The following is a 25960-nucleotide window of genomic DNA, read 5'->3' on the forward strand; positions in this document are numbered from 1 at the left end:
AAGCACGTGTGTGGTAAGTAACTAGTATGTTGCCGCGTCTCTTCTGGGGTGGGGGCAGGGAGGGTGATGCCGGCCTACTGTAGAAAGCCTCGCCCTCCTTCCCTCCCTGGCCGCCAGGGACTGCCCACTCCCCCTCCACCCCTGCCTCACTTGAAGCCCGCTCTAAGCCAGGTCAGGATGTGGATGCTCTGGCAGCGGGAAGGAGGGTAACCATTCAGGCCTCTGACCCCCATCTGTGAGGAAGGGAGAGGGGGAGGGGGTGGCAGCCCAGGAACATGTGGCCACTACCCGTCTAGGTCAGTAGGGGTAGTACAGAAGGGAGCGGGAAGAGCAGAAGATCATATATATTAAAAAAGTAACTAAGACTTAAAATTGAATTAGTATTTGTACAGAAAGGTGCAGATGGCATAACTCACTCCGGCCTATGATCAAAATTATATGGAGAAATCATGGTGGACCCCCTCCCCCTGCCCCCCAGCGGTGGCCCGGTCGTTAAGTGTGATTGGTTAGAGTGGATTCCAGTCGGTCCTTGAGGCGGAGGAGGTGGGGCAGTGGGCAGGCAAGGGGGGCTCAGTTGCTGCAGCACTGGCTCCTGCTGGCTGGGCTGTTTTCCTGGAGGTCTACCCCTCGGTTCCGGCCTGGGGCCCCAGAGGCATTCTGGGGCTCGTTCTTGGGGAGCTTCTTGGCTGTTTGGGACAAGAGGAGAAAACAAAACCCACATTTGAGGGAGCCCTAATCCTCCCTCCCTCCCTCCCTCCCAACACCATTCAGAATTGGGAAGGTTGTTCTTCAGCACAGGCAAGAAGTAGTTTAAAAACCTGCCCACCTGGCAGAGCCAAGGTGCTACAAAAGGCCTAGGAAGCAGGTGGGGGTGACAGCACGCTACAGTGGCAAAGAAGTGCGGGACCACTGGCTCGGGCATCAGTACGGTCTGGGGTGAGCGGTCTACACCGGGAGTCGAGAGGAGATGCCACAGACCTACAAACTACGGTGGCCCTGGACCATCAGGGCTGGCAGCAGCTTACCTATGGCCATGAAAATTTCGTTCACGTTCATTGCGGTCTTTGCTGAGGTCTCCATGAACAGCAAGCTGTTGTCGTCGGCATACGCTTGTGCTTCCTGGTTCAGATGGAGGTGAGAGGGGAGGGACGCGTCAGCAGCCGTCTGGTCACAGGGTCTTATACACAACAGAGAAGACAGGCTGGACAGCCACAGGGCCACCAGGCTGCGGACTTCTCTGCCCCGTGTCCTCTTGAGACATCTGCTCCACAGCCCAGCGCTGGCTAGGCGAGCCCCTCTCAGCTCAGCCACCAGCAGGTGTCTCACTCGCAGAGTTTTTAGCCCCACCCTCCTGAAATGACTAGGTCAGGAAAGCTTCTGCCAAGACACCGGCCCATCTGGATCAAAGTCAGTCCCGCTGTGTGGATGCTTCTAGCCCGCCGCTATTACAAACCACCCTGAAGTCTCCCTGGGTCAGGAGGAGGCAAAAATCACCTCTCGGGGACTAAATCGTTGACACGCCACCAAATATGTATGGTCTGCTCGATGGAAAACGGATGTGCCCTGGACACCTTCCCCCAGCCCAGTGCACCATGAAACCTCGCTAGTCAGTGCACACAGATGAGTTAATGAAGATGATACACAACACCACCTCTATCTCTCTCTCCTTTCTGGAAACACAACGGAATGGTAGGTGGGGTGGGGGTAGAGGTGGAGGTCTGGGTTCTGTCTGAAGGTTAGAAGAACCTTCAATTTCATTCTTCCGACCCTTCTGTATTACTTCAATCGGTTTAATGAAAAAGTCAATTAATTAAATGAAGAAACGGTATACTTCACAGTATAATACACATGTAGCCCCTACCCTGAAAGAGATAGCACAAGGTGGTACAGGTAAGCTGCCACGGGAACAGAAGGTGAAGATGCTGCCTCCTTTCCCAGCCCGAGGCTGAGCAGTGGGGCTGGTGGACGCCCCCTGGTCGTTCCTCTCCCTACCTGGAATTCCACGGCTCTCTTGCTGGCCAGGTCTGCCTTGTTGCCTGCGAGTGCGATGACGATGTTGGGGCTGGCCTGCCTCTGTAACTCCTTCACCCAGTTCTTGGCTCGTGCAAAGGTATCCTGGGGAGAAAGGGTGCGCACGTCAGGGGGATCGAGGGGCGTTCTGCCCAGGGTCATGCTCTACAGAACCCTGAGTCGCTGCAGCCACGAGGTGGAAACAGCCAATACCTCAAAGGTTCTGCCGAGAGGCCCCCAACATACAGAGGCAGCCTGCCCATACCCCAGCCAGGGAACAGGTTAAAGGTCTGAAGGGGGATCTCCAAGAAGGGGAACAACAGGGAAAGCAGTAAGGAAAGGTCTTTACTGTGTTGGTGATGTCATAGACCACGATGGCAGCCTGGGCCCCCCGATAGTACATGGGAGCCAGGCTGTGATACCGCTCCTGTCCAGCTGTGTCCCAGATCTCAAACTTGACTGTTGTGTCGTCCAAGCAGACGGTCTGTGTAAGGAAGGCCGCTGGAGGGGAGAAGCTGGGTTCAGGACAGGCCTGGGGCCAGCAGGCCACCCCTGCACAAAGGCACCCAGGGAAGCCCCGAGTGTCTCAGGAGTAGGGGTGTACAGGCTCCCCAGACCAGCCAGGGTGAGGAGGAGGCTTGCTGCACTGTGGCAAGAACAGCCTGGGAGCCAGCCTCCTAGCTCAGGCGGGGGAGGCCCTCCACCCCCATCTTGTCCAGTGCCTGCTGTGCCCAGCACAGCGGGCTGCTGACCTTGGGTTCTGGAGGACATGCTCACTCAGCCGTGCTGGGGCAGTCGGAGGTCCACACTGTACCATTGCTTCCCTCCCACCTGCCGGCCACCTCCCCGCCCACAGCCCTGACCCCAGCCATTCCTGCAAGGCCATGCTATGGCCTGAACACAGGGACCTCATCTCTGCCTGAAGCGGTGGAAGAATGTGGGGCATGTGTGCAAACGCCTCACTGGAGGACCCCAGGACTGGAGTAGGCCCACGGGAGCCCCCTTAACCCGATCCCAGCCGAGGGCCAAGGTCAACCCCCCTCCCTCTCCCCAAGGGCCAGCTCCTCCTCACTTCCCTTCTCTGGCCGACCCGACCCCGACCCGGTGCTGAGGAGGCAGCAGGAAGACTGCTGACCCCGCCACTTTTGTTTCCGCTGCCTGGAAACCTCCGGCCAGCCGAGAGGGGAGAGAGGGTGACTCAAGACCAAGGCTGGCCCCGGCCCCTCCAGGACTGTACTGGCCCCAAGGGGAGCGGCGGAGTCCAGAGGCACAGTCCTGCACACCTAGCATGGGGCAATCAAAGAAGGGCGAAGGTCTACTTCAGACCACCGGCCTCCTGCCCAGTGCGGAGTCCCCAGGCCATGTCCCCATCTGGAGGCAGGGAGAGGCCGGGCCAGCAACAGGCACAAGAGCCCCTGGCATCCAGACCCGGCTTCTACCTTCCCAGAGGTGAGCCCACAGGAGTCATCCAGGCAGAGGCCAAGTCCCCACTCACTCTCGCCAGCAGCGCTCCTTGCCAGTCTCCTGCAGGACCTGCTGGCTCCCTTCCCAGCCCCACTTCTTGGGCCTCCTGGAGGCTCCCTCCACCGCGCCCCCCCCTGCCACTCACCTCCAATGGTGCTCTCCTGGTACTCATGGAACTGGCCCTTGACAAAGCGGAGGACCAGGCTGGATTTGCCCACGGCTGACTCCCCCAGCAGGACCAGCTTAAACTGGCAGATCTTGTTCCCAGAGGCTGGTCCGTTGGGTCGTGCGGCACCTCCCCGACCCGCCATGGCCCGTCCCGAGGTCCTGGTACCAGAGAGTGTGGGGGGTGCGGGGGGCCAGTGCTATACTAAGAGGCACTTAGTGGGGAGGGGGTCTCCAACTGCAAGAGAGAAAGGAGAAGTGCAGGGTGAGTGCCCCCCCCCCCCACTGCACAGGAAACCTCGCCCCGTCCACTCGCTGGGCCTGGCTGCCCCCTCCCACCACCCCCACCCCAATCAGGAGTTAGGAGGGGCCCTCGGACTGGACTGCTGAGCACTGCTGTGCTCCGAAGCCACCGGAGCGGCCAAGTTGAGAGTGGTCCCCCAACTCCAGGCATGTAGTTCCTGGGTCCCCTCCACAACTAACACCCCACCCGCCCCCCACAGGAGAGGAGCCCCTGATGAGGTTAGCTCAGCTCATAGCTGGCCTCCAGCAGAGCCAGACTGGCTGGGGAGCCAGGAGGTGAGGGAGCGGGGGAGATGACACTTGGGGCCCAGGCTCTCGACATGCAAAAGAACCAAATCCAAAGTGCCACTTTCTCCTCCCGCATCCTCAGAGGGACTGCGGGGCAGGGGCAGGCGGGCCTCCTCTCTGGACCACGTGCCTGGCAGCACTGAGGGAGAGGCAGCTTTCTTTCCCCCGGTGCTCTCTCAGCCTGAGCTGCTTCCCCCAGCTCCCTTTTTTGATGGGCCACAAGTCTCTTGCGCACATTAAAAAACACAACACACACAAAAACAAACACCCAGCGAAGCCAGAGCTCTGCTGGGCATCCACAAGGCTGCCAACTTTCCCTTTTAAATAGAGACCTCAGTTCCATTCTCTCTTGGCCCAGGCAGGGGCTGAGACAGAGAAAGAACCAGGGGAAGGGGGCAGGGTAAGCCGTGCCCCACTGACAGCTGGTGTTTAGGGCTGACAGCTCAGTCACTCAGCCAGTGAGCAGACAGATGCAAACATTTGCAAGGAAGCTGCTGGTGACTTTCACCAACCCTTCTCAAAGCGGGGAGGGGGAGGATGCAGAACAGACCTCCAAATGCTAGTGGGCTCCAGCCCCCGAGATCATCTTCACACCTCAAGTGTTTGAACCAATCAGTAGTAGCTCAGCTTACACCGCACAGACGACCAGCACTGAGCACTGTGCTCTTTGAAGACGGAGGGACACACGTCCATGAAATGGACCACAGCGACCTGGGAGACCGGGCACACTTCTCCCAGGGCACGAATGAGCCAGGGGACTTCAAAAGTCTGTGGGAAAATGCCATGGCCTTCACAGTCCATTTTTCTACAAACGTTATGAAGGCCCGTCCATGGGCTGTAGCATGACAACACTCAGGGAGGGTGTGAACGGTCACACGGCTGGAGGAGTGTCATCTAGGGTGAGTCCTATGTGGGCGGTGGGAGGCCTGGCTGCCTCTGTCTACACACACCAGCAGAATCAAATGATCCTCCCCCCGCCCCTATCATGATCCCAGCTCTACCTTGCAAGTCTGGTAGACCAGAGGATGTACACTGTACAGATGGGAACTGGAAACACAGGGAATCCAGGGCGGATGATCCCTTCAGGACCAGTGGTGAGAGTGGCGATACTGGGAGGGCAGAGGGAGGGTGGGTTGGAAAGGGGGAACCGATTACAAGGATCTACATGTGACCTCCTCCCTGGGGGACAGACAACAGAAAAGTGGGTGAAGGGAGATGTTGGACAGGGCAAGATATGACAAAATAATAATTTATAAATTATCAAGGGTTCATGAGAGAGGGGGAGCGGGGAGGGAGGGGAAAAATGAGGAGCTGGTGCCAGGGGCTTAGGTGGAGAGCAAATGTTTTGCGAATGATGAGGGCAATGAATGTACAAATGTGCTTTACACAATTGATGTACGTATGGATTGTGATAAGAGTTGTATGAAGGGTGGGTTGGAAAGGGGGAACCAATTACAAGAATCTACATGTGACCTCCTCCCTAGGAGACGGACAACAGAAAAGTGGGTGAGGGGAGACGTCAGACAGACAAGATATGACAAAATAATAATTTATAAATTATCAGGGGTTCATGAGGGAGGGGGGGGGAAGAGGACCTGATGCCAGAGGCTTAAGTGGAGAGCAAATGTTTTGAGAATGATGAAGGCAATGAATGTACAAATGTGCTTTACACATTGATGTACGTATGGATAGTGATAAGAGTTGTATGAGCCCCTAATAACATGATTAAAAAAAAAAAAAAGAATCAAATGAAAACCCCAAACCATAATTTTCTCCCAAAAGGTACGGTACTTACATAGAATGGTTTCTTTTTCAAACTTACATACAGAGTATTTTACAAGTGAGTTGTGACTTCAGGTCTTAGGTCCTAAATTATGTGTAGAGTTTGAAGCTGGGTTGGAAAGATAAGGTTTTACTAGCTGTCCTTATGCACAGGGACCCTCAGAGTGGCACACACAAGTACACTAGAACACTGATAGTCCCAACCCATCAGGAGGCACCTCAGACGACACACTCGGTGGTCTGTCCATCAGGTCACTGCTCTGAAAGCCCTACGGAGTAGTTTTCCTCTACACACCACACCACACCACACACCCCTCACACACCCAGGGGGGCTGCTGAACCCGATTCCGATTCCGGGGGAGGCCTACCCTGTCCTCTGATGAAGGGAGAGGGGAGGCCATCTCCCAGAGCCAGAGCCGAGGGACGGCGCTGCCAACAACAGAGGATGTTTGTGGGAAGCAAGGGGCTGTGCTCACGCGAGGCCAGCCCTTTGTTCAACCTGAAATCCTTTTTTCCCATCCAAGTTCTCCCAGCAACTTGTTTAAAACTCGGCCTCAGGAAGAATGATCCACTCTTAAGAACAGGCATTTCCTTTCTGGGCAGCACCAAGGGGAGGGGGACTTGACATGGGGGACACCTCTGCCCCAGAAAGCATCAGGAAGTGTGTGTGTGTGTATCTCATCAATTGGGAACAAGAAATTCCATTTTGAAAGACTTGCCAGCTCATGGGGCTTCCTCAGAGAAGTGCGCAGAAGCACACGCCCACCAGCCAGGCCGGTGCCGCGTGCCTGCTCTTCCGAGAGGCCTTCTGCACAGCGCCTTGCACAGACCAGGAACTCAAAGAGCGAATGAATTCTGAAGGAAATCATCTAAAGACAGCTAGGTAAAGAGTTACTGTCACAGAAACCCACAGGGGCAGTTCTACCCTGTCCTATAGGGTCACTGAGAGTTGGAATCCACTTGAAGGCACTGTTTCTTGGGGGTTTTCCATGATCTCCTCTGAGCTTACAAACCACTCCTGGTTTCTCAGAGAAATCTGGCTCAGGTGTGCAATGCCACCCAGTGTCCAGCTGCCATCTGGGGCTGCCTGCAGGCTCACCCTCCATTTCTGCCTCATCTCTGTGCTCCCTGCTGTGGAAGAACAGTGTGGAACCGGCCTGAGGGTGGAGTGGGATCGAGCTGCCCAGTGGAAAGGAATGGCTGACTGACAGGCACCGAGATGGTGTGTGTGCTCCCAGCGGTGGAGGAGCTGCCCACCAGGACAGGCCAGGGAGAGCAAGAAGCCCAAGGAGGGTGATCATGTTGGTCACTACCCAGCACCTCAGGTGGGCAGAGGGCGGGGTCCAGGCACAAGAGGAGGAGGAATGAGGGGAGCAGGGCGAGGGCTGTCAGCACTGCGAGTCCAGAGGAAGGAGGGCAGCACGCTGTCTCAGTAACTTGTTGCGGCTGCAACAGCAATATCCAAGTGGGGGCTTTCACAAACACAAACTTACTTCTCACCGTTGACTGACTCAGAGTGACCCTGCAGAAGAGGGTGGACCTGCCCTTGCGGGTTTCTGGGGCTGTGCATCTTTACTGGAGCAGAAAGCTGTCTTCCTCCAGGGGAACAGCTGGTGGTTTTATATCTATGGACAGCATCCCAACTTGTCACCCACTCTGTCACCAGGGCTCACGGTGTAGGAGGCTGAAGTCCAAATTCAGAGGCTGCTCTAAGGGACTCTGGGGGCAGGTCTTTGTCTACTCTGGACATGGAGGACCCAGCACCCTGGGGACATCTCCATGTGTCTTGGCATCATTTCCCCCCAGCTCTAGGAGGCTTAGTGCAGAGGTCCTGTGTCCGACACACAGCCCACCCCGGCTCTCCTCCTTAGTGGTCGTCAGGTCCATCCTCTCCGCTCACGCCCATCCCTCACTTTACCCTTTGAAGGTAGAAGTGATGCCGGTCACGCCCCAGACTAAGGCAGCTCTGCTCCCTGCCCTTGTCTCTCCCGTTTCTGCTTCCGAGGTCCTTGGTCTCGTGGCCCTTTGGGGCTTCTTCCTTGAGCCCTGTTCAGGGAAACATCATAGAGTTCTTTAGCTCGACCAATGCGCGGCTGGAGGACTCCACTCTGCCACTAAGTCTTGGCCCAAAGGTGCTCAACTCTCTTATGCCATGGGTCTGGCTCCACTGGCAAATGCCCTACTCTGCCAGGAAGCCTCCTGTCTGAAGGCACTCAGTTCTCTCACTCCATGGGTCAGCTCGGAGCAGTTTCCCGCGGGTCTGGTCCCGGCCCCTCCTTTCTCTGCTGTTGCCTCTCACCACCTGCACCTTCTCCAAGGTTACCCGCTCTCCCTATTTCCTCACAGCCTACTCACATTGCTCTTCACATCTGATTCCACCAAGGCAGTCTGCGAGGGTCAGCTGCCACTGAGGACCCTAACTGATGGCAGCCCGGGTCTAATAGGACCAAACACTGCCCAGTCCTGCACCACCCCAACCACGTTTGTCATGCTTGAATCTGTTGCTGCAGCCAGATGTGGTCAACCCACGTCACGGAGGGTGGACTTTCTGCTGACCTACTTACTATGTGACGCCTGTCTCCTGCTGGCCTCTCCTAACACTGTGTCCAAAGTACAGGACACAAAGTCTTCTTCCTCATTCCTAAGCAGTATATTCTGGAGTATTCCTCCCAGCCAGACAGATGTCTGTCCTTCATACAGTCCACGGTACTTTCAATATCCTTCCCTAACCATCATAAATCAGACACTTTAATTCTTCTCTGGCCTTCCTGATTCATTATCTAACTTCACATGGATATGACGCGGAGGAAGATAGCAGGGCCTGGGTCAAAGGCACCTTTGTCCTCAAATCATCATCTTCGCTCTTTAACACTTTTAAGAGGTCGTATGAAGCAGACTTCCCCAGGGCAATAAACAGGCGCTTTAATTTCTTGACTGCAGGCTCCATAGAGTTGTGGATCCAAGTCAAAATGAAATTCGGGACAGCATCAAGGCTGTCCACTTCTGTGATGCTCTCTACTGGTCCAGGCATGAGGATTTCGGTTTTCTCTACACTGAGTTGCAATCCACACTGAAGGCTGTATGCCGTCTTTGATCTTCATCAGCAAGTGCTTCAAAGTCCTCTTGGCTTTTACCAAGCGAGGTTGCATCACCTGCATATCACAAGTTGTTAATAGGCCCTGTCTCCTTCAGCACAACCCAGTCAATGTAGCCTAACCTGATCTTTCACATAACCTAATTCCCCTCACTACCCAGAAGCAGATGTTAGGACTGACAACAAACCACAACACGGAGGGCAATCACATCTAGCCAAGCTGACATTTATTGGGGGGGGGGGGCATGATTTGACCCATGGCAACGGCATCTAAGTCTTGTTTCCAGGCTTGCCAACCCGCCAAACAGCATCTCACCTTTTAACAACCAAGAGGAAAGGCAATCATGGATGCAATGGTTCTCAGCCCCGTCTGCCTATCACAACCACGGGGCTGCCAGAGACCACCCCAGTGGGTCTGCAGTGGGGTCAGGTGTCTGTGTTTGTCTCAAACCTCTCGGCGGCCAGTGAAGCCCGGCCAGGACTGGAGCAGCTGGCACCAATGGTATGAGCACAGGCCCCAGCTCTCTCCTGCCACCGCCGGGTTCAACTCGAGGCCCTGAGCTCTGGGTTTCCATCAGTAATGTGGGGTTCCAGGTAGGCGGTGTGTTTACCGCATGTCTCGCACACATCATGGTGAACACCGGTGTTGGCGTTCGTATTTCTAATACTTTCTCTAAGGCTATTGATGGACAGACCAGTTTCCCCAATGAAATGTGACAGGCTCCACCAGGCACAAGCAGGGGTGACACATGCTGCCTGGACTCTGATCCAGAACACCTGAGCATGCACACACACAGCAGTTTTCATGGTCTGTTGCCCCGTGGCTTGCCTGGCATCGGTTAGTGATCACATGAGGACTGTCAAACCTCCTCAGACAGGGGGGCATTGAGGAAACGGGGTTTTCCACGAAGGGGTATGGAGACATGGGGTTGCTAAAGGCAGGTGGAAGCCAGGCCCAGGCAACCGAGGAAGCACCCCTGGCAGGCGGTCGAGGGGAGTTCACACACTGATCCCCGGGCCAGGCATCTCCCTGGGGGGAGGGGGAGCAGCTGTCCACGGACACCAGCAGCAGCAGCAGAGCCAGACGGAGTAGTGAAGGGCTCGGCTGCTAACGGCAAGGTCGCAAGGTCGGTGTGTGGAGCCCACCCAGTGGCTGCGTGGGATTGGGCCAAGATTTAAGACAAACACTCAGCGTAAAAGTGGTTTCTCCAATACCAGGGAACAGAGGTGAGTAGCCCGGACTTCCTCAGGACCATTCCGGAGTGCAGTGGAGGAGCTTCAGACCCCATGTCAGGCTCCCCGACTCCCCACGCCAGCCAGAGCGGCGCCGGCCACACACGTCTTCTACACACGTGCAGAGGGAATGCCTGGCCTTGGAAGGAGCCCGCACTGGGTGCCCTTTCCCACAGCGCACAGGAAGGAGGTCAAGCTCCGCAAACACTGGCCGCGGGGGTAGGCCTCACGGGTACATGACCAGCCGGCTCTGGGCCAAGAGCGAGAGAGGAATAAAAAGAAAACGCAGAAACTGTTTGTCCTTGCGCTGGGGTTTTCTCTGCTTCCAAAAACCAACGTTTTCAAAGCCGGTCGGTCCTCCCAAGGGCGCTAAACTGCTGGATTGAAGCGCGTAGGAGCAGCAGCCCAGAGAGGGAAGAGGGAAGAATAGAAAGAGGCAGCAGGCAAGTGAGCAGGGGACGAGCAGAGCCAGCCAGTGTAGAAGCCAGTGAATGCAGGGCCGCCTCCGGGCTCCGTAAAAGCAGGCCGGCCATGCTCATGCCCGACCACCGTGTGCACAAGCACACATCTTTGGGGGCGTCCTCTGGTAGGACACGTGGATGGGGGGCGGCCCGATCAAAGCCTACTCCAAAGCAGCAGATGCTGCTGGAACCCATCTCTCCGGGCGCCACCGCCTCCGGCCACCTTTCTCGTCTCTAATCCACGAAGCCACCCAGTTCAGCGCTTTCTTCTCCTGGCACTGAGTCATTCCAGCTGAGGGGTGTTGCACGTGTTTCCTGTTTGCCTCAGAGACTTCCTCCAGCAGTGCGCTCCAGCACGGCCTGGAGCGTGAGCTGATTAGGGAAGCCAACCGGGCTCTGGTCACCAGGCAGCTGGGAGGAGACTGGCTCACTCAAGGGTGTCCACCATGGGCGGGGAACCCAGGGTCCCCAGAGGTGGCTCCAACCAGTAACTCTGAGTCTTCAGCTGGTTTACTCTGAAGAGGGAGGGGCCTTTCCTGCGGATTCGGCTCCACAAGGGCTGGGGAAGAGAAGACAAGGAAGACCGTAGAAGCGAGTCGTCAGTTTAAAGAGAGCCAAACACGGACAACCCAGGAGGAGAAGTCACTTGGATGAAAGGCCCAGCAGGGAGATAAGAAACAGCCCAAAGGAGCCAGACTGACTCTGGGAAGGTTTCGCAGGCTCGCGTGAGAGAGGTCAGAGACACGCCTGAGCTCAGTGAGGCTCTTCTCCTCCAGGGGGAAGACAACCATCACTGGCGAGGAAGCGGTAGGTAGCCTCCGAGCAGGTCTCCCCCTGGCGAAGCAGAACCAGAAAGCAGCCACACAGACCACGAGCCAGTAAGGGGTGTGCACACACCCTCCCGGGCACCGGCAGCTGGCAGAGGCGGGGAGGCTGAGCTGGGTCTGACGGAAGCCTGGCTGCACGGGGACCAGCGGCGGCCTTGGCCGCCACACACTGCCTGTGCTCAGCTTCTGAGCCTCCGCCACCCAAATCCCACAGAGTGGTTGTGAAGGTCAAATGACATGATTACTAGACAGACGGGTGCACAAGCAAATGTGGAGAAGAAAGCTGATGGTGCCCAGCTATCAAAAGTTATAGCATCTACGGTCTTGAAGGTAAACAAGTGGCCGTTTAGCTCAGAAGCAACAAAGCCCACATGGAAGAAGCACACCAGCCTGTGTGATCACGAGGTGTCGAAGGGATGAGGTATCGGGAATCAAAGAACAAAAACTATGGTTTCTACATGTCCCTGGTTCACTTTTGGAGACATCTTTATTACTTTTTTATAGTACATCATAGACCATCCCCATGGAGCTAAATGTAATTCTATTGATGGTAACTGTATTACAGTCAATGGTCCACCCAACAAGAGTAATTAGTGGACCTTCTTGGGCAATCAGATCAAGAGTGGGGAACATATCCGTAGTCAGAGAAAGCAGTTACACTTCTAGTGGTGGGTAAGATGGGGTACCCCACCATTCAGAAGAACCTTTATCATAACTTCCAGAAACCCCAAAGGGATTTCTGGAACACTGGCCATTATGTTCCTAAGTGGATACTTTTCACCTAGTTGTCAGCAAGCCCCTGGTGACATGGGCGGCATCCTAAAACCAACTGGGGCATGCATTGAACTTTGTCCTTTCAAGATGCACAAACCCTTCATAGACCACACTAGAAGGACCCAAATCGAAATCCCATCGGACTCTGCCTTGACCTCCCTCACAGCAAAACTAAGGATCTGAAAGACTTCCTTGAACTCTAGGCTGGAATACCCCAGGGGAGAAAAAGTAGACACCACTATCCCAAGGCTAAGGACTTGGTGGTCGTTGGACTTTGGGCGAGTTCACACCTGCTGCTCTGCAGATACCAGTGAGTGCCGACCGCGCGCGCCCTCTGCCTCTTTGTGGCCGCGCCTGTCCTGCCTTCGGAAACGAGTGGGGCTGAAAGTGCTGTCGCATCCCAGCCCGCACACCTTCTGTCATTCGTGTCCACTCACCCAGCCCAGGAAGATTCATGTATTAGAGCCAAATCAGATGTCTTACACACGGATCAAAATTCCTTGCACGGCAGTGTTTTACCACTGACGATAGTAATCATGTCTATTTTTTACATGTTACATGCAATTTATTTTTTTAATCATTATATTGGGGGCTCATACAACTCTTACCAAAATCCATACATACACCAATTGTATAAAGCACATTTGTACACTCGTTACTCTCATCATTCTCAAAATAGCTGCTCTCCACGTAAGCTCTGGAAAAAGGACAGCCATCATTAACGAGCCAGCAAGAGCACTCACTCTCATTACTTACTCCTCCTCCCAACGGCTGCCATTTCTACAAGAGCTTGAGTAAAATAGGGTTTTAAACGATTGCCAAGGAAGTTTCTTTCTTTTTTAAAAAAATACTTTTATTGGGGGCTCTTACATCTCTTATCACAATCCATACATTCAACCTAGCTCTCCTGCACACAGAGAAGTTCCTGCCTCCTCTTGGGTAAGAAGAATTCAGAATAATATTCCAGACAATAAAAAAGATGATGCCTGAATTCAAAGAGGACCGAGAGAGAGCAAAGATACCCAAATGCAAGACACAAATCAGGGGCGAGACCCAGGACCCCTGCCTATACTTGCAGCACCCAAATTCAATCCACTGCCATGGAGCTGATTCCAACTGAGTGCCCCCATGAGGGCAGTGTAGAACTGCCCCACAGGTCTCCTAGCTGCCAATCTCTTACAGATGCATTGCCTCTTTCTCCCACGAAGCGTCCGGGAGTCCAAACCACTTAAACTATTGTGCCGTGAGACTTCCTCATACACTTACATACAACGGGCACATTTATTCTCTGAACTTCATGGGCTAAAGAATTGCTAGGTCATTTAAAACTTTCGTGGTAACAAAAAGAGAAGCCAATACTTAAGTCAAATAAGGGTGTGGCGCTCCCTAACGGGACAGGGGCAGGGTTCAGTGGTGGTCGAGTGGAATCGGAGTGGGGGTGGGGGTCCTCCTGAGTGAGCAGGACTTTGGAATCGCACTTGGAGAGAGGAAGAGAGTAACGCAGGAAACCAGACGACCAGTCCAGGTGGGACTTGGGGTATGTCAGACCAAGGCTTGGGGGTGGCCAAGGGAGGTGCCGCATTGCTCCAGCCACAGGAAGAGGGAGGGAAGTAAAGCATTCCTGGGGGGAGGCCCGGTGTGCCACCCACCCCAAGTCCCAGCAAGCCTGCAAGAGGTGCAAGCGCACACTTGTTGGGAGGCTGCACCCAGGGCCCTGCTGGATTCAGGCGGCCTCAGCACAGCCACTCCTGCACCCCCGTCCCACGCAGGAGGCACCTGTTGTAACACAGCGAGGGAGGAGCCCCCCTGAAGGGCAGAGCCCCCCTGGCGAGACCACCAAGAAAGCCTTCCCGGATCTGAGAGCGGTTTCTGCAGCCCCTGAGAGAAGCCAAGTCAGCGCTGACTTCAGTCCAGGACGAAGCTTCCAACTGCTCCCTCTCTTACTGCACCCACGGAGAGGAAGACTGTGATGGGAAGCCACCTCCAGGAACCTGCTGACATAGCCGCCTGAGTGGTCTTCCCGGGGTGTCCACGGACCTGGGGGGCTACAGACAGGAGGACAGGACAGAAGGGACTGCCTGCAGCTTCCCCAAATAAGGCTAGTCCCAGGGGGACTAGAACTTGACAGACACTCCTGACACTCTTGTCCCAAGAGGACCTGGCCTCCACCTCAGCACACCTCCGTCAGCAAGGTGGGAGCAAGGTGTGTTCACTGAGGGGGGCTGGACAAGAAGCCACACCCGAAAGTGCAATTTGAAATCAGGCTCTTTCCCCAACACAAATCTATGCGCACAGCCAGTGACAGAGCCTTTGGCGAGGGGCGGGAGGGGATGGTAGACCTCCATATGCAGCTCTTCACCTGCCCACCACCCCACCAGGGAGCCTACGGAGTGAGCAGAGATTCTTTCCCGGTCCCAGGACGCAGCCCTTCCTGTGAAGATGGAGCGAGAGCCAGCCCATCCACAGCCCTCACGGCCACACTCCGTTTGTGTTGTTCATGAAGTTATCAGGACTTAGAACATTTCGTGCTGAACCTCTCCACGCAGGACCCGTCTCCTCTCTGCCCCCGGAGGGCCTATGCAGGAGCCAGGAGGACCAACCTAGACAGCTGCCACCCAGGGACAGCCTGGGCCCAGAAGGACGCTGGGAGCCTCTGTGGGAAGTCAGGGTCAGCATCAGCACCTGCTCACCCCGTCACTCAGACTAAGCGCGGACAACCCTCAGAAGCACCCCCTCTATTCACCAGGAAAACCGCAAGCACGCAAAATTAACTTACTGCCCTCTTACTTCTGCCCTCAGCTCCTAAACAAGGGGCTCAGTCAGAGAGGAAGGGGGATGGGGGAGAGGGGACTGGGTATCAGACAGCAGCCAACTAGAGTCCTGCTGCCAGGGGCTGCCCGGCTAAGGGAGGATCTGAGAGGCGATGGCTGCACTAAGAAGCCTGGGTACCACACAGCAATATTATAAGCAGGCTTCCCCCCTGGTTTTTGGTTAGACAAAATGTACAACGGTCACAGGTGAAGAAGTCAGGCCATGTGAGTCTATACCAGTGTTCATGAATGAACCCCATTGCTCCTTCCAGCCCCTAACGCTCACAGGGCTGCTGGAGGTGGCGAAGGCTGGGGAACTTGGGGATGGGCATGAAGAAGTGAGAGACCCAGAGGAAGAGGGCCACATGACAGGGGCCACCAAGGCTGGCTTAGGGGTTCCCGCTGTGGTAACAGCTCGCGATATCCTGCCTGACATACAGGAGGCACTCAATAAATATCTGTTCAACTCACCGTGTGATGCAGGCACAGTCTGGCTTGAATGCAGACTCATCTATCTACCCAGCTGGCCTGACCCCTAACAGCCACAGCCTAGCTCAAGGCGGCATCCCATTAACCCACACAGGGTCTCCTCGGGCCGTGTTCAGGGGCGGAGACACAGTTCTGAGTTCCACCAGCCCTGGAGTCACCACTTACAAGTCACTTGCTAGTGGTGGGGAGAGGAGATGCCTAACAAAGGGTCTGGCTGGTGGGCCTCGGGAGGGGGGGACCAGGAAGTTCCCGGGAGGAAGTAGACTCCCCAGCCTGGGCATCAGACATCAGACACCATCCACACATTCCCCTCACCTCCAGACCTGGGAGCCCATCCTTCGGGGCCCCTCATTCAGTGAGAATATGGGCTTGGCTGACTGTACCCGAGCCCCAGATGCACCACCTCCCACCAGTGTGCCGGGTCCTGCCAACAAGCAGCACTTTCCTATCTCTGGGGGCCACAGGCTCCTGAAGCCACCAGATGGAGCGAGTCCATCACCATCCTGGCCATCAGCCCTGCATCAGCGGGCCACTATCATTGCTGTGGCGGACTGCCCCGTCCACCTGACTCCTCACAGCCTGACAGGTCAGACAGAGCAGAACTGCCTCCAAGGGCTGCCTATGCTGGGATCATAGCCAGAGCCTTCCATCTCAAAGCCCCTTTCAGGAACGGGAAGAAGGAGCTCAGCTGCAGAGGGGGAGGGGCAGGGAGGGAGCAGCTGACCAAGAATTTGGAGTTCCTTTAACAACCAGGCTGAAAACGCCAGCGATTTGGAACTGGGCGTCATTAATCACCAGAGCCTCCTGGGCAGCTGAGAGAGCTGCTGGGCGACTAGGGCGGCACCCGCGGCCTCCCCCATGCCTGGGTGCTTCTGACAGAGCCACCGAAGGGGCCACACACACGGCCATGGTCAGGAGGCAAGGGATTTGCAAACCAACTCCAGAGAAGGTCCCAAGTTAGTGTTCCCCACAGGGCTCGAGTTAAGTCTTCAGGGATGAGAGTACATCGGACAGTTTTAAGCTAGTCAGTGGCTCTCGGGGTCATGGCACAGAGTGACAGCGGCCCTGAGCCTGCCTGGAGGGAGCCGCAAGCGGCACACCTTTCTTTCCTAAGGGCCCTGGCCCAGACCACGTGGGCGCTCTTACAAGACCCCGTGTCTAGGACGGTCTGGCAGAAGGATTTAGCCCCAGGAGCTAAATGATCATGGGCACAGAGCTCCTCATTCCAACCCGACCAGCTGCTCCGAAGTGAATGCCATGCCGGGGAACTGCTGGGCTCGGGCACGGCGCCGGGCAGGGCTGGGACGCGTAGCGATGAGTGAGCAGAGAAGCCAAAGCCGACTGTCTGTGGGGATCAAGTTCAGGGAGTAGGGTTGGTTCTCACAGGGCGGTCTTCCCAGCTCCTGCTCCTCCTCACCCAGCCCGGGGCAGTCCTCAGTAACTAGGACCGGCCAGCAGGGTAAGAAACAATTTGCGCTGCCCCCAACTGAGGCCTGGCAGCTCAGGTGGCAGGCAGAGTTGGCAGTGGCCAGGCATCCCAGCTTCGAGAAAGCTCTTGGTTCCCCTTGCTCTGCAGGCACCCAGCAAGCACCCTCACACAGCCAGGATGCCCCAAAGGCAGGCCAGCTCTGCGGAAGGGGTGGTGGAGGAGGAGCCCAAGAGGAGATGGGCGAGGCTGTCAGCAAAACCCACGCCTGCAAAACTGGAGATGAAGCCAAAAAAGGCGGCAGGAAAGGGTGAATGTTACGACAAAAAAGTTCAAGTAAAAAAAAAAAGAGTTCAAGTCAAAGGGGAAGGGAGCAACGGGAAACCGGCTGCAGGAGCTGACCAGAAACCAGAGCTTTACCTGCGGAACACGGAGCGAGGAGCCACCAGAGTCCAGCCTCTGGTGAAGCAGGAGACAAAGCCAAGCCTGATGACTGTTTATCTACCAGGTCTTATCAGTGGGCCCTGTGATCTCCCTTCTTGTACAATCCAGAGGAATATTTTTATCAACTGTTTCGTAAATGCAATTTTTCTTAGTAGCTATAGAAACATTTTTAAGGAGGAAATCCCACTTCATCCTATTTTTTGGTTTTTCTTTTCCATCCTATTTTTTTTTTATTGTAAATGTTCTTTTGCAAAAGTGAAATCATTTACTGGCTGTTTATCTTTTGGTACAACCAGAAAATAGTGGGATGTTGAATTGTGGGAAGATTTGACTGTCTTGGGTGTCGACATAACATTCCATTGGGGGGAAGCAGGGGTTTGTATCCCTAATACAAAACATACTTCATGGCAATTTGGTGTCCCCATCACGCATTTGTGTGACTTGGACATTTAAAATTGTTTCCATGTTGTTGTTTTTAAATAGAATTGTGTCTGAAACCCATTCTGCCCTCGTGGCTTTCCTGTTGGCACGGTGTGCCTTCTGCCGCCCCTGGGTGGTGGCAGTCCAGTTTTCCTGATCATGTTTTGACGGGCAGCGGAAGGTGGGGCATTTGAGTGTGTTGTGTGTGTGTGTGACATTACACTGCAAATTAGTGGGACCTAAGACGTAGCAGCTTATCCACATGGAAAGAGAATGGTACTTGATAACCTCTTTTTTTTTTTGATAATCTCTTTAAAATAAAGCTGCCTCCAATTTAAAGCTGGAAAGTCACTGGAATTTAGAAAAGAATTTTATCTACATGCCATTTTAGGATTTTGGTATGCACCTTAAGAATTGTGTACAAACTGTCCATAATGTTTCTGTACTGAACTCAAAACAACCAATAAAATTCCAGTTACAAAAGAAAAAAAAATAAACAAAACTCCCTACCAACAGCCCTGAGAGGAAATGTTTGCTCAAAAGGCAGCGTGACCTTGCCAGAGCAGCTGATTCTAGAGCTGGCGCCGGTGCACACACACCTGGTGAGCCTGCAGTGCCGGGTAGTGGCCGTTCAACAGAAGCCAATGCGAGGACACCAGAGACAGGGAGCCGATGATGGGATCTGGGTCAATTTGAGCAAGGAAGCAGTATTGGATTACAACCCGGGGTAAAAATAATATCCATGAGTCGGTGCTGATGCAGGAGCCCCTGGGTGGTAAAGTGCTGGGCTGCTAACCGGGACGTTGGGGGCTCGAAACCGCCCTCGGCGAGCTGCTTCTGCAAGGCCACAACCATGGAAACCTTATGAGTGCAGTGCTACTCTGGGGGTGCCACAAGTCAAAATCAGCTCCGCGGTAACGGGTTTGGTTGGTCTGGGTGTTTGGGTGGTGCAAACGGTTTTGTGCTTGGCGGCAAACAGGAAGGTTGAAGGTTCAAGCCCACCTACTGGTCTCTCGGAACAAAGACTGAACAAACACTCAGCCCCTGAAAGGCCAATGGAGCACAACTCCACCCACACACATGGGGTCACCGCCCGGGTCACCTTCACAGTGACCAGTGCCGTCGCTGTAAATATAAATAACTGAATAAATACACCAATGGTCAGAAGAAGAGATGGCTCACACAGAAGAAGAGCAGACCATTTTTGTAATTACTTGGTCCTCAAGGAGGCAAAGCTTAATTCCCCACTCCTTAAGGGTGGGCTCTGTGGAGGGGCTGCCTTCCAGAGCAGCACGGACAGTGGAGAAACCAAGGGACACCACCCCAGCCAGTGACCAAGACCACATCGGCAGCAGGAAGTTGTGCAGGTGGCTGGGCCCCTGCTCCGAGGTGGTGAGAAGGCATTCCACCCCGTGGCACTGGTCCTGAGCATGAACCTGGCTTCACTGTGAGAACCATCACAGGGCAAGCCCGATGCGGATTTGTTCTCACAAAAATGCCCACCCAGCGCTCCTCAACTAAGGCAAGGCCATCAAGAGCAAGGGAGACTCACAGCCAAGAGGTGGCTGAAGAGACATTGGAAGGCATGTGGGGGGCCCTGATGGGGCCCTGGAACCAAAAAGGGACATTAGGCAAAAACGAGGGAAATGTGAACCAAGCAGAGACTTTAGCTAATCACACCACACCCACGCCAGTTCATCCATGTACGGGAAAACTGGAAACTGCGTACAGGACAGGGCTTATGGGAAGGCTCTGTACTGACTTTGCAATTGTTCTGTAAATTGAAAACCAGTCTAAAACAAAAAGTTTATTTAAAAACAAAACAAAAAAGCGACAGTGGTTCAATTCATGACCAAATGAGATCTAAGAACTCTAGTAACCATAACCCATATTCAAAACACCAGTTCACCTTACGTGGGGCAAGTGCCTGCAGGGCAAAGGTGGGTGAGAGTCTAAGCGCGCAGACCAGCCAGAGAACACAGACCAGCCTCCAGGCGAGGAGAGGCCACTACCCAGCACCCTGGGCCCTGTAAGTCAGAGGCATTAGCTGCAGGTCCACAGGCAAGGGGTGCCCCCACTGCTCACCAGGTTGGACAGCCACTGGCATCACTCTCTCCAACTACCCTCATTCAAGAAGGAGGCTGTGCAGGGTGTTACTTGGACCCCTGGACAGAGCTCCCTCACTTCCGTGGGTCCTTGCTGAGAACAGAACTGGGATCAGAGCTCCCTCGGTCCAACTGGTGTGTCCTGCTCCTGCTCCAGACACACATACTGTAGAAGCTGGGTAACAGGCCTAGGGGTGACCCAGCCAGGCCCACCTCTTCCAAGAAAAGCCTTCCCTGGTAAGAAAGGTATGGAGAACTGTTTGCTGCTGCCGGGTGCCATCAGGCTGGTGCTGACTCCCAGAGATCCTCTGCAACAGGGCTGACGTACAGCTCCCTGTGCCGAAATCTTGATGGAGCAGATCGCCAGCTCTTTTCTCCGGTTGAAGGGCTGGTGGGCTCCCAGCACTCACTTTCCCGCTAGCTACTGAGAGCTTAGATCCTGGGTCACCGGGGCGCTACCAGACAGTTGGTGCAGGACTCTCCGGTAGCATTCTACTCATCCATCTACTCATCTGCTCTCCTACCTGCCCCCGAGCAAGTTTCTGGAGGATGAAGTGAAGAAACGGCTCAAGTCTTGGGATTGGAAGGTTGCAAGTTTAGAACCTGGGCTCACCGCATCCAAGCCGTGTGAGTCTGGGGGTCTGGGTTAAAGTGAGCAGGCCTTTGTCACAATGGCTTGCTTGAGGGGCTGCCCTTTTCTAGAAGAGCCTCAGTGGGGTGGGGGGTGGCGGGCTCTCCCGCTGGAGACCAAGCTAGGCCGTGGACATAAAGATACAACCAGGACACGACCAAGGGCACGGAGTCAGAAGCCATCATGCAAGAGAGCCCAGGGAGGTGACAAGCCCTCCACCTGCCTGAGGGTAAGGCAGGCTTCAAAGAGGAAGTGCTGCTCCCTTGGAGCTTGGAGCCAAGTGCGGTTTCCAGGCAGGCAGGCAGAGGTGGGGAGCCCTCCAGGCCTGTCCAGGAGGCAGCCTTGTACCAGGAACAAGTCAAGGACAGGGCACAGTGATAAGAACACAGACTTGCAATTCTGCCCCCCACCCTGTGCCGGCCCTGGAATGAGGCTGAGGATTCCACCAACCTATCCATGCTAAGGGCACAGGATGGGGCCTGGCACACAGTAGGCCAGGCTCATCTGTAGAACAATTCCCCATATTGGACAGAAAGGTAAGGCTCTCTACTCCCGTAAAGAGTTAAGAGTCTCAGAAAGTCACAGGGGCACTTCCACCCTGCCCTTTAGGGTGGCCGTGAGTCAGAATCCACTCGGTGGTGGTGGACAACATTCTTGCATTGAGTGCTGAAAAGCAGGGGTGTTACTTTGAGGACCAAGGAGTGTCTGACAAAGCCGAGGCATTCCCAATGGCATCACATGCAGGTGAAAGTTGGACACTGAGTAGGGAAGACCAAAGAGACGATGTGTTTGAATTGTGGTGCTGGTGAAGAATACTGAAAGTATCATGGACCACTGAACAGGCCAACAAGTCTGTCTTAGAAGAAGTACAGTCAGAGCGCTCCTTGCAAGGCTGGCAAGACTTTGTTCTCACAGACTTTAGACATGTTGTCAGGAGAGACCAGTCCCTGGAGAAGGATGTCAAGCTTGGTAAAGTAGAGGGACAACACTTGTGAGGATGGCACAGTGTCTCATTCTTTTGTGCACAGACTCGCTCTGGGTTGGAAAGCGCTTGATGGTACCTAACGACAACATGCTTGTATACAAGCAACAGGGGGAGCTTCTCTGAAGAACCCCCCCCCCCCAGGTATGACAGAGGACTTCTGCCATTAACTGGATTTGGGGGATGTCCTCATTCATGAACAGCTCAGGAGAGAGGAAATGCAAGAGCCCAGCAACCTGTGAACTGAACCCCAAGTAGCCTGTGACGCCAAAACACTGTCTTCTAAACTTCTGGTTTTAACCTAAATTCCTGCAAACTTCTGTGTTCCATCCTGGAATAAACCCAGGTCTGCTTTCAACAGGAAGCTATTTGGAACTGAGCAGAGCGGACTTGCCTGTGGCACGGAGTCCACAGCAGGCAGCCCAGCAGCCTGACTACCCCAGGGGCTTGGGGGGCAGCGCAGAGCACAGCCACAGCCCCGCCATTCTCGTCTGTCACCTGGGGCTACCATTATACAGGATACATTGTATACATAAGAGAGATGGTACACTGTAACACCATGCGGGGTTGAGCCATGTCCCCACAAGCAGCAACCGCTACTTTCAGAGTATCTGGGCTGTACTAATGGGCGTCCTGTGTGGTACCAACAGCTAAGTGTTCAACTACGAACCCAAATGTTGCCAGTTCAAAATTCATGCCTACCCTTGGCACCTGTGACTGTGACATCCTTTGGCGGACAGGCCTTTGCAGATGCAATTTATCTTAAGAGCTCATGCTGGGCTAGAGTGGGCCCTACACTCATTGTCTGGTGTCCTTTTAAGAAGAGAGCCAGAGAGAATGTAGGGTGGTCACCATGCAGCAACCAAGGCAGCCATTAGAGACTGTCCACAGAGGTGGTCCTCAACCGACCTCAGGCTGAGACCCTTTCATACAGTTACTAGTGTTGTGTGACCCCCCCAACCATCAAATTATTTTTGTTGCTACTTTATAACTGTAAGTTTGCTACTGTTATGAACCGGGCGACCCCTGTGAAAGGGTCATTCAACCCCCAAATGGGTCCCAACCCACAGGTTGAGAGCTGCTGGTCTCCAGCCAGGGAACGCCAGGGCCAGCACCTCAGGAACCAGGCAGAGGCCAGGAAGGATACTCTCGTAACGCCTCTGGTTCTCGAGAGGCCAGCCCTGCAGACTCCTGGATCTGGAAGAGAACCCAGCTCTGTGGTTTTAAGTCACCACGTTCCTGGAAATTCCAATGGCAGCCCTTTGACAGCTACTCCCGTCAATTCGATCCACTCTCCACCAAAGGCCGCACTCAAGCTAAAGGCAGCACTCAAAACCCTCAAGCTACGCCTGGGCAGCAAGGCAGTCCCTCGGCGCACATGGTGCATCTTCAAAACTCCCCCCTCCCCACCAGAAGCCAGGGCCAACTTCAGAGGATGGGAGCAGCTCCAGCACTCAACTAAGACTGGGGCAGCTTGAACACAGATGTGCCCGTCCCAGAGCCTCGGAAGACAGACCTGGTGACCTGTGTCTGCGAGATCACGCGTGGCTTCGACACGGGCATGGAGCAGTTCTCCTGCAGACACGCGGGGCTGCCACCAGTCACAACCAGAGCCTCTGCAACGGTTCAGCTCATGTACTCTGTTTGTAATTCTGCAGCGTATTTATCTGCCCTTTGTTAAAAATCATTTTGTTGGGGGCCCATACAGCTCTTATCACCATCCATCAATCCATCCATCCATCCATCCATCCATCCATCCATCCATCGTGTCAGCACATTTGTACATTTGCTGCCATCAGTTTCAAAACATTTTCTTTCTACCCCTTCGTATCAGCTCGTTTTTACCCCACCCTCCCTCCCTTCGGAACCCTTGATAATTTATAAATTGTTACTATTTTATCTGCTGTTTTAAGAGAAGAAATTGAGGTCAAGTCCTAAGCCCAAGGTCATCAAACTGATACACTGGGAGGGCTGCGCACTGGGGTCTGGCTGACTCCCACCCCCCGGCCTCTGCCTGCTGTGCAGAGGGTGGAGGGAGAGGACCTGCTGGGGAAGGGCTGGCTTAGTGGCGCAGAAGAACGGACACATCTGACCTTGCTCCACTTCCACGTAGCTGTGAGATTCCCGGTGGGGAGTCACATTCTCCCCACCTGCAAGTGGCAGGCAGCTCAGGCCATGGGGGAGCCAGAGACTGGGAGAAGGCAACTCAGCTGGCCCCCTACCCCGTAGGTCACTAACTCACTCTTTCTCTCATAGTCTAGCCACCATGACTCCAGGCTCACAGGGAAGTGGTAGGATGCAGATTACAGCAATCTCCTGGGCCCTGAAGAACGCTGACTCGGGCTTGTAGTGCTGTGACTCCACAGGCTGAGAAGGAACAGGGTCAAGTAAGAGGGCGGGGTGGGGCTTGGGAGAAGACAGTGGGAGCAGGTTAGCATGCTGAGGAAGGAGAAGGGACAGGGCTCCTGCAGCCTGTGAGGCGTGATCATTCATTTCACACACTTGGACTGGGGGGCCTGGCGTCCAGGGAGTCCAGGGCTACCCCCTAACCTCAAGTCCCAAACTCTGGCTCTCCCACTTTTCTGTTGAGATGATGCTCCCCCAGCAGCGGCTTCTCTCAAAAGTGAGGCTATGGCTGCCCCAACTGTGCTCACAGGATCCATGCATGGGGAGCATGGGCAACAAGAGCTTTATAACATTACAGGGATTTATAAATCAAGGCACTGTAACTGCCCCTCTGTAATGTCAAGGTGCTAACTGAAAGGTCAGCAGTTCGAAACCACCAGCTACTCCGTGGGAGAAAAACGAGGCTTTCTACTCCTGTAAAGAGTTGGTCTCAGAAACCCACAGGGGCAGTTCTACCTTGTCCTCTAGGGTCACTGTGAGTTGGAACCCACTCGATAGCAGTGAGTTTGGTTTGGTGTAAAGGAAGGTGCTTCGATGGAACAAACAGTAAGATATTCAGCTACAAATGGAAAGGCTTGCTGATGGTTGGAATCCACCCAGAGGTGCTTTGGGAAAAGGCAGGGAGATCAGCCAATGAGAGCCCCGGGGGTGGGCGGGGGCACAGTTCTGCCCAACACACGTGGAGCTGCCGGGGGTCAGTCAGCACAACAGGGACCGGTTTGGTCTTTTTTTTTTTTCTTCAACGACTAAAGCCAGGAAAAGTCCAAATCATTTCGAGAGGCGAGGAAGAGTCTCATAGAGAAGGAGGGGGTCCTATCCCACCCCAAGCCCCACCTCGCTCCATCAGCCAGTGTCACAACTCTGCTTGGACTCTAATCTCTGGAGGCCACACGAGGCTACCTTCCCGCTGGAGCGCTACCACCTTGCTCCTTTCTTTGAAAGCACACCCAAGAGAAAGGAATGGGTCCCCCCCAAGACTGGCCAGCGTCCTCCCAGGGCACCCAAAGGACCCCTCAAACCGCAGCGCATCACTAAGGAGGTAGGTGAGTGTGGCCAGAGCCCAACAGCTGATATGCAGGCAGGTCTCTGCTCAGCCCCTGCAGCACAGGCTGATAAGAGAAATCAGGTTGGTCACAGAAGTCCAGAGAGATAAAAACTTGTGATCCAGCTGTCGACCCAAACTCGAAGTGTTTTCTGTCATCCTGTGAAGTAACTGTCTCGCTTGGAAGATCGTAGAATTAAGGCAATATGGACTGTCCAGAAGTAGCCAGAAAACCTCAAGGGGGAAAAGCACAAGCTACGGCACTTGTAAGTAGCATCCATGAATGGGGAAGTTGGCCCAGGACACTGAACTACAGGAATGCCAAGGACTGAAGAGACTTCCCTCCCTTTCTCCACTGTAGATAGCAAGAGTCAGACCGGCCTGGGAGAGTCAGACTGCTGCTTCTCATTACGGTAGTCTCTGGCCTATACTTTGGCCACATAACAAACAACCTCCCGGCTTGGTCGGAGACAGCAGCCATTTTTGCACACCTAAGTCCCAAGCAACAGACAAGGATCACATGTCAGTCCAGGTCGTCTCCTGGAAGGTTAGGGGGACAGCACTGTCAGATGCATCTGGGGCTTCCTTTAGCCGATGTGCAAAAAGTATGAGTCACTACAAAAATGAGCACACAAGGCAGCCAGAGCTGCCACTGGGCTCTAGACTCATTTCTCTGCCAGCTGCAGTTTTCCAAACCCAGACAGGAACCCTGGGAGGTAGGCTCAAAGTGGGGCAGACCTGTTGCTCATCTCGAGGGAGTTAATTAGTATGTGCGAAGGTAAATAAGAGATGGCCCAGGACCCT

General features: G+C 54.5%; 1 protein-coding gene across 2 annotated transcripts in view; it reads right to left on the reverse strand.

The window, feature by feature from the left end:
• Window positions 1-360: 360 nt before the first annotated feature.
• Window positions 361-25960, reverse strand: part of RAB5C (RAB5C, member RAS oncogene family) — a 26568-nt gene continuing 968 nt past the window's right edge. Inside the window, exons 1-6 of one of the 2 annotated variants that reach the window (XM_045299822.1) lie at window positions 7931-8058; window positions 3620-3877; window positions 2360-2511; window positions 1993-2115; window positions 1026-1119; window positions 361-686 (exon numbers count right to left, since the gene is read on the reverse strand). In XM_045299822.1, the coding sequence (XP_045155757.1) occupies window positions 571-686; window positions 1026-1119; window positions 1993-2115; window positions 2360-2511; window positions 3620-3785 (651 nt within the window). In that variant the 5' untranslated portion in view covers window positions 3786-3877; window positions 7931-8058 and the 3' untranslated portion in view covers window positions 361-570. Of the gene's footprint in view, window positions 687-1025; window positions 1120-1992; window positions 2116-2359; window positions 2512-3619; window positions 3878-7930; window positions 8059-25960 lie in introns of those variants that run through there. The other variant, XM_004707173.2, reaches the window with a different exon arrangement.

Source organism: Echinops telfairi, unplaced genomic scaffold, assembly GCF_000313985.2.
Source record: "Echinops telfairi isolate 266 unplaced genomic scaffold, ASM31398v2 ScPeMD7_7458;HRSCAF=8496, whole genome shotgun sequence".
NCBI classification, from domain to species: domain Eukaryota; kingdom Metazoa; phylum Chordata; class Mammalia; order Afrosoricida; family Tenrecidae; genus Echinops; species Echinops telfairi.